This window comes from Aotus nancymaae, unplaced genomic scaffold, assembly GCF_030222135.1.
Source record: "Aotus nancymaae isolate 86718 unplaced genomic scaffold, 86718_ANA_hifiasm-v0.15.2.pri h1tg000010l, whole genome shotgun sequence".
In the NCBI taxonomy this organism is placed as follows: Eukaryota; Metazoa; Chordata; class Mammalia; order Primates; family Aotidae; genus Aotus; species Aotus nancymaae.
The window spans coordinates 13,928,608-13,946,455 of NW_026988421.1; the positions used below are offsets into that span (position 1 = coordinate 13,928,608).

Below are 17,848 nucleotides of genomic sequence, written 5' to 3' on the forward strand. Positions count from 1 at the left end.
GTTGGGTTTAAGATGCTTGCAGAGCATCTGGACAGAGCTGCCTAGTACTTCCAGTAGAACCGTCTGCTGTGTTCACAGACATGTTCTGTGTCCGCTGTCTATTATGGCAGCCACTATGTGGCTGTCCAGCACTTAAATATAACTTATGTAACTAAGGAACTGAATTTTACATTTTCTTTAGTTTCAATGAATTAAAATTTAAATAGCTACTTGTGGCTAATGGCTACCATTTTGGACAGTACATGTCTTGTAAATATTGGTTGGAAATACTGCTCTGGAAAGAGTGCTAGAGGTAGAGTGATTAGCCTCCCTGGGACTGGGAGATTTCCTAGGAGGCTGAAATTTCAGTGCTAAAACTGACAAAGTCCCAGACAAAGCATGATTATTATTAACCCTAGCTAGAGGTGTTACTGGCTTGTAGCTATGAACTTCAGTCGTCACATTTCTAAAACCACTAAGTCTACTCAGCTGCCTGTTGGGCTGGCTATGTCACGATTTGCAGCTTGAAAAGAAAACTCCTTTTCTTGGCATTGAGGAGTTAGAAAACAGAAAACCAGCATGATTCTTGAAACACGTGCTCTGCCTGATATTCTCCTTGTTTTCTCCACCATCTTCCTTTATTATTAGGTTACAGCCCACTTTAGCTGCACATTGGAATTACCTGAGGCTCTCACTTCTAAATGTGTGTGTGTGTGTGTGTGTGTGTGTGTGTGTATCTATCTGTCTGTCTATCTATCTATCTTATCTATCTGGATGGCCAGGCTGTATCCCAGACTAGTTAAATCATAAATCTTGAAGCAGGAGGGGCGAGGCAACTGTATGATTTAAAAGCCCCACAGGTGATTTTAATGTGTAGCTAGGATTGACAAGTACAGCTCTCAGAAGTGCTTTTACTTCTTTGCCACCTTTCTTTACTGCAATACATTGTTTGCAGTTGATTTTCAGCCCCCCTTCCCCCTCCCTTTATTTGGTGGAGGATAGAAGTACCCTGGAAAATTTCCCTGTCTGCCATGCAGGACAAAAGTCAGCCTGAGGCTGAGGGCATTAGGGAACAGCTTAACTTCTTTTGTCATGAACACAGGATTTGATGTACTTTGCTGTATCAGTAATAATAACTATGGCTAACATGTTTTGAACAGTTAATATGCCCAAATACTCTTATATATGTTAACTCATTTACTTTAATAACAACACTGCGAGAGATGTATAATTATTATTTCTATTTTCCAGATGAGGAACCTGAGACTCAGAGAGATAACTAATTTGCCCAAGGACCCCTAGCCAGTGAGTGCTCAGGCTGTCATTAGGATGCACTTTTTTTTTTTTTTTTGAGAGTCTTGCTCTGTTACCAAGGCTGGAGTGCAGTGGCATGATCTTGGCTCACTGCACTCTCCGCCCCCTGGGTTCAAGCGATTCTCTTCACTCAGCCTCCCAAGTAGCTGGGACTACAGGCACATGCCACCATGCCTGGCTAATTTTTTCGTATTTTTAGTAGAGACAGGGTTTCACCATGTTAGCCAGGATGGTCTTGATCTCCTGACCTCATGATGCACCTGCCTCGGCCTCCCAAAGTGCTGGGATTACAGGCGTGAGCCACCGTGCCCAGCCTAGGATGCACTTTTTAATTACTGTCCTATATAACCTTATAGTACAGTGAAATATACTATACCTGTAAATCTGAGAGATGAAATCTTCTCAAGCTCTCAAGCTGCAGGTATCTTTCATATACTGAGAATTGGTCATATGCATCTGTTTCTGTTTTGTTTTGTTTTTCATTTGTTTGTTTTTGAGACAGAATCTTGCTCTGTTACCCAGGCTGGAGTGCAGTGGTATGATCTCGGCTCACTGCAACCTCCGCCTCCTGAATTCATGTGATCCTCCTGCCTCAAGCCTCCCAAGTAGCTAGGATTATATTTAGCTCTTGGGTGTGTGTGGTGGGGGCTGATGAAGAGCTGATGTGCAGAGGGCTTCATTCTAGATCAGTCAGATTTTTTTCTGGGAATACAGGCATGTGCTGCCACGCCTGGCTAATTTTATTGTATTTTTAGTAGAAACAGGGTTTCACCATGTTGGCCAGGCAGGTTTTAAACTCCTGACCTCAAGTGATCCCCCCTGCCTCTGCCTCCCAAGTGTTGGGATTACAGGCATGAGTCACTGGACCTGGTCAGATTCTAGCATTGGCAAATTCAGGATTTGGAGGATGTCTCTAATGGAATCACTTGAGCTGTGCAAGTTCACTTTTAAAAATTTTCAGACTGCAAACCAGTTCTGAACCAAGAAGGTGGCTTTCTCTGCAATCACTTACCATTGCCATAAAAGAAGGAGATGAATAATATAGATCACTTCAGTTTTTGCCAGTTTTACTGAGGATGGGGTTATGCGTTCACTGTGATACATACGTATGTGTGTGTGTGTGTGTGTGTGTAAGTGTTGTTTACAGTAGTGAGTTTGATTTTGTTAGCAAGGGGTTGAATTCATCTCATACTTTCCCTTTCCTTTCTTTGTACCTTAAATAGTTAAAAGAGAGCATATTTTCTGTGATTTTCATTAATATATGATAGTTCTAGGGTTGTTAATTAACTCTTTTCATGTAATTGGGAGCCTACAATGTTTCATCTGTGTTCTATTGGTGGTATAATGGAAGAATAGTATTGGCATTTTAACAAAGGCTTCAAAACCATTATCTGATGTTTTAAATAGAAAAAATTTCTTAATGTCAACATGAGATCATGGTTTTATAAGCCTTCATTGTTCGCTTTGTATGTCTATAAAGTAGGTCACCAGTAATAGAATATTAAATCAATTTTGGTTTTTCAGCTTTATCTATAGATACTTTTAAATGTCAAGTAATCTAAAATCAAAGTCTCTTGATAAAATCAAAGTCTCTTAATAAAGTATTTGTATATCTATTTTTTGAAACAATATAGTGATAAGACATGGGACCACAGACTACCCAGCATTGGTGTAGTGAATATTTTTAGAAGTTCTTATTAGTTCTTGTTTCTTTCTGTTAAAAAGATAGGGACATGTTTCATTTGTTTTTCAGCTCCAAAGAATTTAGTTTATACTTAGCTCTTGGGGTGTGTGTGGTGAGGGATGATGAAGAGCTGGTGTGTGGAGGGCTTCCTTCTAGGTCAGTCAAATCTTTTTCTGTTGAATTTTTTTTTTTTTTTTTTTTGACAGAGTCTTGCTCTGTTGCCCAGGTTGGAGTGCAGTGGTGCATTCTCCACTCACTGCAGCCTCTGCTTCCTGGGTTCACACGATTATCCTGCCTTAGCCTCCTAAGTATCTGGAACTACAGGCGAATGCCTCCACACCTGGCTAATTTTTCTACTTTTAGTAGAGATGGGGTTCCGCCTTGTTGGCCGGGCTGATCTTGATCTCCTGACTTCAAGTGATCTGCCCACCTTAGTCTCCCAAAGTTCTGGGAATACAGTCATGACCTGCTGTGCCCAGCCTGTAAATGTAATTATTTTCAGAAGAACTGTATCTTTACATGTACACATTCACCTATTTTATGGGCTAATTCTCAAGGATTCTTTTGGAATGTGGCTTCAAAAAATTGTCCATTAATTCTTGTTTGATTGGTCCTGGTATACTAATACAACTTCTGGACATTGATGGTATAATCTCATAAATATTTGCCAGTTTGAATTACGATTTTAGGACTTTGGTACCACCATCACAGTAGCCGTTCTGAACCCTTTCAATCACCATAGGAGAAAACAAGGCATGTGCTTTACTATGTTAATTGTCTGTTTCTGGGGTGTTCTTTGCCCTGGTGGATAGAATCATACATTTCTAGAATTAAGGACCAGATTGTCTGGGATGTTCTTGCAGCCACTGGTTTCAGATTTTTTATTTCTGTTTCTAGATTATGCATAGAAATAGGAAACTCTGGTCTTTTTTTTTTTTTTTTAAGAAAAACTGATTTTTGTTTTTTTGTAGATAAATCCATAAAGATGAATGTTCATATTGTGACCAACCTGGGCAATATAGCAAGACCCTATCTCTACAAGAAATTTAAAAAATTTAGCTGGGCATGGTAGCATGTGTCTATGGTTCCAGCTGCTCAGGAGGCTGAGGTGTATTGTTTGAGACAAGGAGTTTGAAATTGCAGTGAGCTGTGATGGCGCCAGTGCACTCCAGCCTAAGTGACAGAACACAATCCTGTCTCTTAAAAAAAAAAAGGAAACCTGATGATTCACTGAGTTTCTGGTGCCAGTCAAGTTGCTGGCCCTGGGGTGAGCCGCAATTTTAGACTTCCTACAGCTATTCTGCTCTGTCATTGATCTTAGGTGATTCTTTTCTTCTCATTTAATGTGTTCAAAACGTTATATTCTCAACTGCGAGGATACCTGAAAATTATGCTTTGATTAAAGATGAATGTGGGGATTTAAGGTTTTTCTTTGTTTTTTGGCAATAAAGGATTTTTAAGTACACAACTTTCCTCCCTACTCAGTGGGTAATGTTTCCAAACAGTTTAACATATCTTCCCCATTTAGTGAAATGAGTCTGAATTTCTGGTCATGACTTGGTGACTGACAATCTCATCTGAAAATAGTTGTTCTTAAATGAATCCTTCACAAATTTTTTGCTTTGTGAATAAAGCAGACGTGTGACCTTGAGTCGAATGTGCAAACCTGCTCTACTTTGTAGAAGCTGATTTTCTAAATATAACTCATTATAGTATCACAGACTAATAGTGCTGGGTGGAACTTCAGGGAGCACCTGCCTAAATCCGTTCACAGGACCAAGTGCTGAGCATCAGAAAGGAAAAGAGCCTTGTCATATGTCACCTCTGCTGGCTCATGGGTGTTCCTAATGACCTAGGGAGAACTGAAATTTAGCTTCGTGGGCTCACGTCTGCTTTTTCTTTCTCTTAAAAACAGTAGCCCGGCTGGGTTTGGTGGCTCACACCTATAATCACATTTTGAGAGGCCAAGGTAGGAGGATCACTTGAGCCCAGGAGTTTTGAGACCAGCCTGGGTAACATAGTGAGACCCTGCCAATACAAAATAAAAAAAAGAAAAGCAGAAGCCCCTTTTCTGCAGCCTCTTCCCTACTCTACCTCAACCTAGTAAGAAGACAATGGGGATTAGTTGGGTTCCCAGGTTTCCTGCAGTAAACTTTTGACAATGTTGTAATTTGCTTTCCTTTTTTCTTTTAGCAATAGGCGAATATGAAGACCTTAGAGCAGAGAACCAGAAAACAAAGGAGAAGGTTTGTGCTTTACCTTTTTTCTCCCCTTTCTTACATTTGTAAAAGCCTAGGCCTCATAGTGTGTTGTTCAGTCACCAATTTCAGTTAAATGTGAATGAGGGTTCTTTTTTTTTTTCTTCCCTTTTCTCTTGCATGTGTGCTTCAAGCTAATACCAACTCCAGGCTCCAGATGGTAAAGAATAGCAGGCATGCTGCAGTGGGTGCAGCTCTGGGAGATGGCTAAATGTGCATCAAGGCACCAGGCCAAGCAACTCAAGTCCCCAGGAATTGTACTTTTTCCCTAACAGTCAGATTTGGGATTCTGTCAGTGGAATCGAAGGCTTGATACATGTACCTTGGGGACCTAGACACATTGGGTCCTGGAGAAAACTCTTTGGAATTAGTCATATTTGGCCCCAATACTTCCATAAACCTTTTGTATGTTTGCTTCCTCTATCACTTTGAATAATACACCGGAAGTTGAAAAGCATCCCATGTGAAGGTGGGGAAGTGTGATGAATATTTTCAAGGGCTCTTTCAGTTTTGTTTTAATTGTTAAATGCTTGAATTCTACTTACTTCACAAACTGTATCCTTATCACTTAAATATCTAAGATTTGTGAATGCTTGCTAATATATATAGCTAATACTATACATATACATACACATATGCATATGTGTATATACATGTATATGTGTATGTATATGTATATATGTATATGTATAGTATTAGCTATATATAGTATAGTATTAGCTATACTATATATGTATAGTATTAGCTATACATGTATATGTGTATGTATATGTATACATGTATATGTATACACGTATATGTATAGTATTAGCTATATATACACACACACATATATACACATAGTATTAGCTGTATATATTAGCAACCATGTATATATATATATTTTTTTCCCCTGTAAATTTAGGGAGGGGAAAAATGGAAGGACAGGCTAAGGTCAGAAACATAGAGGGACTGAATAGCAAATGAAAAATAGAGAGGAAGCACACTGTCTATTTTTGGTTTTAGATACAAACAAAATTTACTTTAAAAAATTACTTTGGTAGGCCAAATATTTCAGAACATAATATCCCTGGTAGAAAATTAATAAAACAGGTCCCTAGTAGATATTAAAGAAGATAGCCATCACTGCTATAAATTGTGAAACCTCATTTTTAAAATTTCAGAGTAAGAGTTGTAATAAAAATTGGCAGCAAGCTAAATATTTGTAAAACTTATGGGATATTTGGGATCACTTATTGGGCTCTTTAGATTATATTTAACTTTTTCACTATTAATTTGCCACCTATATTGCTGTAGTATGGGTGGTGATATTAATGGTGAGTACTCTAGTTCAAAGGAGATTATAATATATTTTTAGATAATTATTTTTCACCTATTTTTAAGGCTCCTTTGCTTATTTGTAAATAAATCCTTCGTGTTCTGTGAAATCTTAAGTTTCTTCTCCTGCCTTCATCGGTTGTTCAGGGAATGGTAGGTGAAGGTGATAAAAGACAACCATGTTAAAAGGGGTAGTGCATGCATCTATAATATGGTAAGAAGCACTCTGGGAGGCTGAGGTGGGAGGATCACTTGAGACCCAGAATTCAAAACCTGCCTGGTCAACATAGTGAGACCCCCATCTTTACAAAAAAAAAAAAATTAATTGGGCATGGTGGCATGCACCTGTAGTTCCAGCTACTTGGGAGGCCGAGGCAGGAGGATCCCTTGAGCCCTAAAGGCTGAAGCTGCAGTGAGCGATGATTGCACCACTTCATTCCAGCCTGCGTAACAGAGTGAGATCTTGTCTCAAAACGTGCACGCAGACACACACACACGCACACCCCCCCTGACACACACACAGAGTAAGAAAGTCACAGAAAATAGTAATATGGCAAGATTTCTAATTCCAACCCTGTAACCATGCAAAATCACAAATGTCCTGAGGACATAAACAGGTAAGGAGGTTGTGCTTAGATCCTGGACCCCTGATGCCCCATAATTCCAAAGTAAACCTAATGGGTCATGCTTAGGCTGGATAACTTGAGCCTCTTGCTCTAAGATACTCAACTGTCTTCCAGCTCTAGGAGAACAAAGAGGCTGAGATGTTATCAGTCATTGAGTCTTTTTCATAGCTGCTCCTGACCCACAAGAAAAACAAAGCAAGTTGGAGGAGTTAATTCAGGAGCACTTTTTGACTTAACCTAGAAGGTAAGAGGAGGGAAAGCAAACAGGTATCTTCATAGAATAGAGAAAGAAGGATGGTAGAAGAAAATGAATAATGTAAGAGGAAGAAGATTAAATTTTTTATTCTTTTCTTCTTTAATCCTTGCTTACATGTAGATCTAGCAGTATCCTAAAAATACATAGTAGATGCTCTGTACACATCTATTGTTGGTGGAGATGATGGTTGTTTAACTGACAGCCACTTTCTGTAGTGAGGTTTTAAGTGAATCATCTGTTATGCAAGTGGTATTATAGGTAAAATGCATTTGGTAAAAGAAGGATTATAAATTACCTCAGCCCATTAACTGTTTACGTGTTTCTCTGCATAGAGTATGGCCTAATACTTTCATAACATCTGTAGGCATTATCGATCTGCTTCTGTTGTAATTCTTTAAAAATAACTATTAACAGAAATGGGAAGAAAAGAAATGAAAACAACATGGAATGCTGTGTGGTTGGGTGGAACAAAGTAGAGTGGTTTTAAGTTCACTGCACTCTGTTTATCTTCTGTTAAAAGACTAGCTTGCTTATTACTGCAGATTTTTCCCCAAAAAGGAGGGGGGGTGTGTTACAAAGGAGGGAAGCATATAATAAAAGCCTTTTACAGAGTGTAGAATGAGTAAAAGCAGCTTTAGTTCCGGAGGTGGTAAATGCAGAACAGCATTTTCTCTGGGAAAGCACTCTCTTGTGCCTGGCTGGGTGAGCTTTGTCCAGTTGACATCAGCAAATACATGTGGCCATCCTTCCATTGTAGCCCCAGACCAGAGTACAGTTAAATCGTTCAGGGACAGCAAACTAAAGTAAGACCCCTTTTTCCATGGTTAATTTGCTATAGGGAAATTTAGAATGAACAGAGGAAGCAAAATAAATAAATAAATGAATAAATGTATTTCTGCCTTCCACGTGCCTACGTTCAGTCTTTGTGTCCAGGCCATGAACCTCATCAGTGGGAAGAGGCAGTGGATGTGATTCCTTTGGGTAGGATCTTTTACTGCCCTGTTTGGAGTCTTTTCTGTTGAGACAAGTGGTCTGACATGGTGCTCTTCAGGGAAACTAGTTGCTTAGGGTGCATGGAGTAAGAAGCTGCTATGGGACGTCCGTGCTCTCTTCTCCCTGTCTCATGCTCCGAACAGCAGTGTGTCCGCTCCGTTTCACAGAGAAGAGAACAGTACCACAGGGCTTGAGTGAGTTTCCCAGTGTTACACAGATAATGGCAGAGTGTAGATTCAAATGTCAATCTTCTGACCACAGTGTTCTTTTAGAAGCAGATGAACTGTGGGTGCTTATTGACTCTTCTTCCACAAAGATCCTAACTTTATTCTAATTCTGTATTTTTAGTGCATGAATTTTCCACAGCAGATATCAGGCTTGATCCTTTTCTGGGTCATTTGTCTTTACAAGCTATTGGTTTATGTTGAAAAACTGAAAGTTAAATATAAATAACAAATCAATCTTACATCAAAGAATTCACATATGTGTGTGTATATGTATGTGTGTACTTGTATGTATGCGCAGAGATTATGGCATAATGCATCCCAAGGATAAAAGCAGGAAACTTGGGGCAGGGGGAATGGACCAATGTTTTAATGGATCTTTTTCTTTTTATGGTAGTTCTCCCATTTTAGGAAAATTGCTGACTATTTTATGGTTTTTATCAATGACTTTGAGGTCTGTTTGAGTTTATAAGAAAAGCTCTTTTAAAGGGAAACCTTTTTATTGAATGCCTTCTGAGTACTGGGGTGTAAAGAAAAGTATATGAAGGTCCTACTCTTGAGTGAAACTACTCTAATGAGGACCCCAAATAAGTTGACAAATAACCACGATCAATTATGCTGCTCTAAGTGAGTGCCTAGAGCATTGCTGGGCAATGGACAAAGAACAAAAAGACAAGGATCCTACTTTTTTCCATGTGACAAACTTTTACTAGCCTTTAATGCTTGGCTTAAATGTCACTTACATTTTTCAAAGTCTTCTCTAGCTCTCTCACAAGCAGAATCAGTTGCTTTTTTACTAATAAAACATCTGCATATTTCTTTATGCGTGTATCATATTTATCAAGCAAAATGTATTACTATCAAAATATTGGCATATAAGCAAATGGTGTGGTTGCCTTAAAATGTAAAAACAATGAGATTTCTTTTTTTTTTTTTTTAAACATCAAGATAAATGGGGATTATGGAAAGGGTGCTCCTTGCTACTTTCCATTATTTTTTGCCCATTTTCTAAATGGACTTAGCAGTATGTGAAAAAGTAAGAGCCTATCATACTGACATGAATAACTCTTCAAATTTATATTTTTGGGGTATAGAAAAATAGATGACTATATATTTTGCAATCAACCAAATAAAATGGTTTACTTTGCTTGTGTGGCAATCACCATATTCAAATATTAGTCATGCCTCCACAATTGAAGGGCATTCTCTTATGACTCACTCAGGATCTTTGTCATAATCGTTTGGGTTTTTTTCCTATATAGGGGGAAAAGCGTCATTGAGCTTTGAATGGAATAGCTTTCAGGTTTCTCAGAGTAATGGGGTTGGGGGTGTGTGTGGAGTGTGCATAAAAAGAAGGAAATCTGAATAATAGAAGAATGTCTGCCTTTAAATAGTAAGTATTTATGTTTAGTATTATGTTCTGAGATCGAGTTTTGAAATGCATAAATGTTTAAGTGGCTGATTAGAAGTCGTTTGGGTGAGCTACTGTAACAGTGCATCAGGCGGTTCTGTCAGCTTGCCAGGAACAATGAATGAAAAGAGAATGAGACAGACACTTTCCAAGACTTACGTTTCAAGAAGCGGGATATATGATACTGTTTGCATCTTGGCTCAGTTGTCTATTGTTGAAATTTCTTCCTCTTGTGTAATATTCAGGGATGAAGGTCCCGACGTATTTTATTAAAAAAAAATCGATAAAGAAGCCACTTTAAAGAGCAAGATATGCATCCATTATGCTAACTGTTCATGCATAATACATCCACATACATGCAGTTTCTTTGAGACAGAGTGGCAAGTGGTTGTGCCAGAGAAAAAGTAATTACTTAGCAGTTTGAAAGTGAAAATGAGTCTCTTATTAACAGCAATCTATCTAGAAACAAAGAGCAAGGATCTCTGTTCTGATGACATGTGTTTCCATCTCACACACAATACCTAGAATTTGGAGAATGCTGCAAGACAGCTTTGAGGGCAGCTACCACTTCTTTTTTGCCTGTGAAAATTGGAGGGAAAGAACTTTGAATTGGAAGAAAGAAGAACACCAAAAGAGAGAGTGAAAGGAATTTCATCCCAGTGGGAATGATTTAATGTGTTGTATTCTTTATGGATAAGAGTATAGAAATCCAGAAAGTATAGTTGTAACTAGATTTACATAGGTGGAGCAGTAGAATTGTTGATTACTGTTAAAAATGAATTGATGGTCCTTTCACTGTATCACCTAGGATTCTAAAACAGGTAAATACACACAATTCTAATGCTGGCAGTATTTAAAATCTTTAAATATTGTAACTGGACATTAATGAACTTCAAGAAAAATGGTGTAATGTTAAACTTCTTTATACTTAGTGGCATTGTACCTTCTGTTGTACGTTCCTTAGGAAATGGGTACATATTTTTTTCAGTTCTGATTTGGCAGTATTTCTCACATTATATCAGGTGTACTTATGAATTGCTTACTTCATTTCTTGATCTTCTTTGGTAGATCATAAGTTTTTGTGAGAACACATTGTCTTTTGTGTTCATGTATTGTGCCCAGTGTTTAACATAGTACCTTGCCTGTATGGGTTCTGTATAAATTTGTTCAGTTCTCAGAAGAAGGAAATGATGACGTTCAATGATTATAGTAGATACTTGCTTCAAAGTCTGATTCAGTCAGCTGTAGTGTACTTGCCTATGTATAGATCATCCTGTATCTTGGTGTTGTGCATATGTGGTGCATATATGTACTTTTTGGGCCCTAAACTGCCCTGTCTATAGGCTAACAACTCTCTGAGGCATTTGTGCACCAGGAAGACAAGCATAAATGTTTCTATTAGTGGAAGTTAGATACAATTCAGAATGTTGAGGTTTTTCTTGTGTGACATATACATACAACAGAGTATAAAGATGTCTCGATATCTATATCAGTTATCTGTACTTCTACTGAGCCCTTTGAAGCAGACATTTTAATGTTGACAGTAGTTGGATGAATATGTGAGAGATGGGTGAATAGCTGAGCTGCCCATTTTGGGGAATGGGTGATGCAGGGAAGATACCAATTCACACTGGAAAGGCTGTTTTTCTGCAGATCAGTCTGCCAATGCTCAGAAATCCTGGTTTAGTTTCAGAAGCCAGGTATCTGCTTGGATGAGGCTCAAGGAAGAGATCTGGAAAATAGCCAGGGCTTCTAATATTAAGGGCTTTCAAAACCAGCAAGGCTAACCTCCGGTCAATTCATCACTTCATAAAGAGCCAAATAGAGACTCTAGAGTAGATGTAATGTTATCCAGCTTGCCTACATGAGCCAGCAGTTGTGCCGCTGGGTTCTACCCCAGCCTTGAGCTACAGAGAATCGTTGGGCATCATAATTAAGTGATGTGGGCCCAAGAACATCTGTTGCTATTGCAAAGTCTTCATGAGCAATTCTCACACAAAAAGAAGCAGTTTTTACAAATGGTGCAGCTGCATGAGAAGGGTAGAGAAGGGGTGGGATGGGTGAGGGGCTTCTGTGTGGTGTAAAGATGAAACATTCTTCCTAAAAAGCCGGTAATCCTGGCTGACTTCCCTCTGTTGGTAGAATGAGAGAAAGTTTGCAAGATACTTTTCTGGGTTCACCTAAAAAAAATGAAATAAGTGGGTGTTTGGATTTCTGCTTTTAGTAAATGTGTACATCCTCCATATTTTGTTCAGTTCTGGTTTGGAACAAGTAAGCTGCATTTGCAGCATGTGTAGACTCTCCCCACCCCCAACTCACACCCCTTTCAGCATAACAGATGGTAAATTCTCTGGCTGCCAGTTCTAGCATAATGTGGTTGCAGAAAATAGAAAGCAAAGCAACATGAAGACCCCTGATAGAACACAGCTGGGGGTGGGAGACAGCTTGTGAATCTGCTGCTGATGATAGCCATTGGGTTAGTATGAACACTCATAGCTGGACTACAGAAATAGACTACCTGCATGTTGGAATAAAACTGATGTGGAGACCTGTTATTAACCTGAGCCTGTCTACTTGGGCCTTAATAGCAGAGAGCATGGACCTAATGTCTTTCTTCTGGGTGACTACTGCAAGCCTACCTAAAATTGTCATGCATCGCATTAGTGGTTGCATATGTTGTCAACTGGTGGCCTTTTTCAGATCTGACTAGATAGAGCACAATTCCTGTTTAATGCTTTTGTCTTCCAAAGTCGCACTAAAAACTCTGGCTATTTGACTGAAGCGAGAATTGAATAAACCTCTAATTCCTTCAGGTAGAGCTTTGAGAGTTACTTAGAGGGACCCCAGTGACATTAATTTGGAGTGACGTTCTGAAGTACCAGCTCTTAAATGAAGACAGGTTTTTATAAAGTGTCTCACATTTTTCAGAAATGCCAGATTAAGAAATATGAAATTAATTTGAGAGTGAAGCACCAGATATATTTCACTTGGTAATCATGACTCAAGAGTTTGAACCTGGTAGGAAACTAGGTTTCTTTTTGTGCCTTATGCTATGTTGTGCATTGTTGGAGGAAGGTAGACAGACCGGTAGGGGTGGTGAGGAAGTCTGGAACAAACAGAAGCCCATTCTTGAAAATGAGAGGAACATTCCTGAAACAGCTGGCTGGAAGTCTCATATCATTAAGGGTTATGATGTCTGATGTAGTCCACTTGGGTTGGGGAAGGATTTAAGAAAAGCCTATATGAGAATTTAGAACTCTACCATTTAAAATTTTAAACACCAAAAAATCATAAATGTTGTTTGTGTCAGCTGGAACTAGAGACTATATTGGACAGAATTATTATTTTATACAGAGGATGGATCACCATAGGGAAACCTTAATCAAATAAATGCCTTCTCCTTTAGGATGTGGTCCAGCCAAACTCATTTTGATTGGATGGGGGTTCCTAAGTCAGGATTTAGCAACCAGCTTTGCTAATTTAACACATGTACTTGCATCAGGTTCTCTTGCCAGAATGCATTTACCCATATGCTCAGGGATAGTATAACATTTCAGTGGCTCTTTAGAGACTAAAAGGGAAAACTGAACCATGAGCTTCTTACTTTTTTATTTTAAAATATCTTAAAAGGACGGAAAAGGGCAGAGAATAGTATAACGAATACCCATTGCACAGGACTGTTATTTCTCTTGAAATTTAAAAATAAGGAATGCAGCAGATTCAACTGAAAGTTGTCACTATCCCTAGTCCCATTCCCCTCCCTATCTCCTAAGAGACAACTACTGTCATAAATGTTGTATATTTCTTCTCATTTCATATTTTTATACTGGATGTATCATAAAGCATATATAAATACGTGAGATGTTTTTGTGTACAGAAGATACTTGATATATCTTCTGCAACTCATTCAACATGATGTTTTTAACATTTTTGTTGATACATATGGCTTTATTCATTCATTTTCACTGCTCTATAGTGTTGTATATGAACATACCATGATTTATTATTAAAAATGAGGAACCTTTTGTATATATCATCTTTTATACGTTACTAGAGATTCTCTGGGTACATACACCTAAAGGTAGAATTGCTGAGTCATAGGGAATTACATATTCAATTCTGATAGAAGTTTACTTACAAAGCAATTATACTGATTTGCACATCCGTCAGGAGTTTATGAGAGTTCCTGGCTCCCGGTATCAGAGTTTTTCAGTTTTTGCCAGTCTGATAGGTGAGAATATCTCATTGTTTTAATCTGGATTTTTCACATTACTTGACATCATCATTTTTTAGCTATTGAAAATTGAAATTGAAAACATCCAAAGGGATGAAATTTCAATGTATTTATCTGACAGGTTAGCAATCAAATATAATTTAAAATTGTACTTTATTCATATAGCACTCCTAGGGAATAAGGTATTCCCAAGATTTTTTTTTTTTTTTTTTTTTTTGAGATGTCTCACTCTGTAGCCCAGGCTAGAGTGTGCAGTGGTGCCATCTTGGTTCACTGCAACCTCCACTTCCTAGGTCTGGGTTCAAGCAATTCTCCTGCCTCAGCCTCTAGAGTAGCTGGGATTATAGGCATGTGCCACCATGCCCAGCTAATTTTTGTATTTTTAGTAGAGACAGGGTTTCACCATGTTGGCCAGGCTGGTCTTGAACTCTTGATATTTTGATCTGTCCACCTCAGCCTCCCAAAGTTCTGGGATTACAGTTGAGAGTCATCCCAAGATATTAAATTTTAAATTATTACTCTAAGAGTTAGACATTACTTTTTAAAGTTTTAGCTGCTTGTGATGAATATCTATCCCTACAATATGTTATACATCCCTGTTTTATGAAATTCAAGATATATTGAATTCAGTCCTTATAATAATAAACATTAGGTTTTTTAAAAAAATTCAGGCTGGGTGTGGTGGCTCATACCTGTAATCCCAGCACTTTGGGAGACTGAGGCAGGTGGATCACCTGAGGTCAGGAGTTCAAGATCAGCCTCACCAATATGGTGAAACCCCGTCTCTACTAAAAACACAAAAATTAGCTGGGTGTGGTGGCACACACCTGTAATCCCAGCTACTCGGGAGGCTGAGGCAGAATTGCTTGAACCTGGGAGGCGGAGGTTGCAGTGAGACAAGATCACGCCACTGCACTCCAGCCTGGGGGACAAGAGTGAAACTCCATCTCAAAAAAAAAAAAAAATCATTAATTCCTTTAGGGCCTATTGATACAGGAGATACTTGTTTCTATGCTAGATACCCTAAAAGGTCCTTATGCTCTAATAGTTATTTTTGCCTTTTATGGTCTTGCCTCCCAAAGCCTTTTCAATGAGTTCGCCTACATTTTTAAATTAAAAATCAGTTTATATAAATGATATGTGCTTATTATGGAATATTTTATCTTTTCTCCTTTTAACTTGGTACCTTCCCCTATTCAGAATCCAGAGGACACACGGATCACTTTTTCTTGGGTGAGAGTGTGTGGCGTGTGGCTGCCTTTTGCCGTCATGCAGCAGTCTTTCCATCCCTCACAAGTATGTGCCAGTGTTCTGGATAGTTGAAACTGTTTAGAATCAGGTTTGTTGATGAGTGGCTGTGTACTGCATTAGCCAACATAAAAAGAGGTACGAACATTCTCTTACAGAATTAATGTATTTTAAGTCAAGGATGTTAAATTGGTCTATTATTTGGAAGATAATTAACAGGAAGGTGACTTATATCTTAGAAGGTTTGAGAAAATTGGCCAGATACAAATGGCACAAACCCCATGCTGGTTGAGCAGTATAATTTCTGTATGACCATTGATGCTTTCAAAGGTTTCAAATTTTGTTTTGTTTTCAGAAAATTGCTGCTGTTTATAAGTTTGCTTGTGCTTGCCTTTTCAAACTTAAAATTTATTATTTAAGTTTAACATTTCTTTTTCTCTCTCATTTCAGTGTGACAAAATTATGCAAGAACGAGATGAAGCTGTTAAAAAACTGGAAGAATTTCAGAAAAGTACGTAAGCATTTCAGTGGAATTATTATAACTCATAGAGGGTTTGGGGGATTATAGACATATACCCAGTTTAGTTGATGATGTCCCTGGTCATACAATCAAGAAAGCAAGAATTCTTTCTATTTGCCTCAAAATGCCCAGGAGTCACTTTAAGCTTTAAAGAAATGGAATAAACATTATTGTTTTATCAATGGTGTTAGAAGAACCTGTACTTGTTATAAAACAGTTTAACTATACAGAAGAGTTAAAGGAGAACAAAAATGGCTTGTTGTCTTGGCTCCTTGAAAAAAGCCAGTGCTAGTACTTTATTTTTAAGAGTGTGAATGTTTGAAATAGCCCTCTCACTGAAGAAAGTTACATTCCCACAAAAGCTGTTCTTTCCAAATTTTTGCTATGTTACTTTTTTAGGTTAGGTAAATCTGTTATTACTTTATTCCCAAAGACAACAAGGCTGATCAGACCCAGAAGGATCAGATGGAAATATGTCATAGGCACAGGGTCAGACTGTAGTAGGGAAAATGGCCCCCTCCCTTGGAAGCCAGGCCTTTCTCCATCATTCTGCAGATGCTCTGTCAGTCAGGATATTTGATGATATTATAAAGAGTTGACTTGGTAACGACACAGCAGAACATTTTATTCTAGGCAAAACAGCCATACAAAGGCAGTATGATGGTTAAATTTCAACAGTAAGTTTATTTCAGTGTCCGGTTATAACAAAGAACATCCAAGGAGAATCTTGTTGATATTACCTGTCTTTGGAGGCCAATATGCTATACTAGAAATACCTCTTACTTGCAAATGTGTGAATTCCAATTATATGGTACTTTTACTTATGGAATATGCTTACTCTGAGTCACATCTTACACAGTTATACCATTGGCATTGTTACCAGTTAATATGCTTGAATTATTGATAGTGGATTGGTGTACAGTGAAGATAGTTCCTTATGTTTGAACTTACAAAACATTTTGATCTAGGTAGGCAATAGGAACTTTGCCTCCTGCATTATACAAAACCAGAAGCAACTTTCCCGAGTATCAGCCTTTGAAGTAACATGTGCATTCTGCTTTCATCTGCTATTTCTCTTTCCCCTTTCTTTGTCTCTTCCTCTGAATAACTTTAATAATTTTAAAAATTTACATTTTTTCTTATGAGCAACTCAAATTGAAGCCTGAGAGGATTGATTGGAAGATTAGTAGTACAACAATCTGTATTGATGTATTCATTTAATTTTTACGTTTACTAAGTGTGTTTAATTAATTTAAGATTTGGATATTAGGAAAACAGTGCTAATTCTTTTTTTCTTTTTTCTTACTCTCCTGGTAACTCACAGAACAACACAGTGCCAACTCTTTACTCATTCTCAAAAGGAGAGAAAACAAGGACTAAGAAAACTTTATGTATTTGTCAGAAAACTGTATCTGGGATAAATAATTCATGGCTTTTGAGCAGAGAGTAGAATTTCATATTTGGAAGGGAGTGAGGCAATATTTTATCACCGGTGAAGAGCATTCATTTGTGTAAATCCAAGTTTCTGCATTAATAAAATTGGCATAAATGACCTTGCCTCATTGACCATTTGATGGTTAAAAACAAAAACAAAAACAAAAAAACCATAATCTGTATAAAAAATGCTTAACACTGTACCTGGCATATAGTAAGTGCTCAATAAATTTTAGTTGCTGCTACTACTGTCTCATCTACTAAACTGTCCGGTACCTGACTGCCCTTCAGTATTAAGAGTTCGTATCATTTACCTTTAGGGAGTAAGTTCCTTGACACCAGACTCCACA

General features: G+C 38.1%; 1 protein-coding gene across 4 annotated transcripts in view; it reads left to right on the forward strand.

Annotated features, from left to right (window-relative positions):
* Nucleotides 1–17,848, forward strand: part of SHTN1 (shootin 1) — a 121,025-nt gene that overhangs the window by 18,338 nt on the left and 84,839 nt on the right. For 3 of the 4 annotated variants that reach the window (XM_064373801.1, XM_064373804.1, XM_064373803.1), the window contains exons 2-3: nucleotides 5,171–5,223; nucleotides 15,995–16,055. In XM_064373801.1, coding sequence (XP_064229871.1) covers nucleotides 5,171–5,223; nucleotides 15,995–16,055 — 114 coding nt within the window. Of the gene's footprint in view, nucleotides 1–5,170; nucleotides 5,224–9,954; nucleotides 10,045–15,994; nucleotides 16,056–17,848 lie in introns of those variants that run through there. The other variant, XM_064373802.1, reaches the window with a different exon arrangement.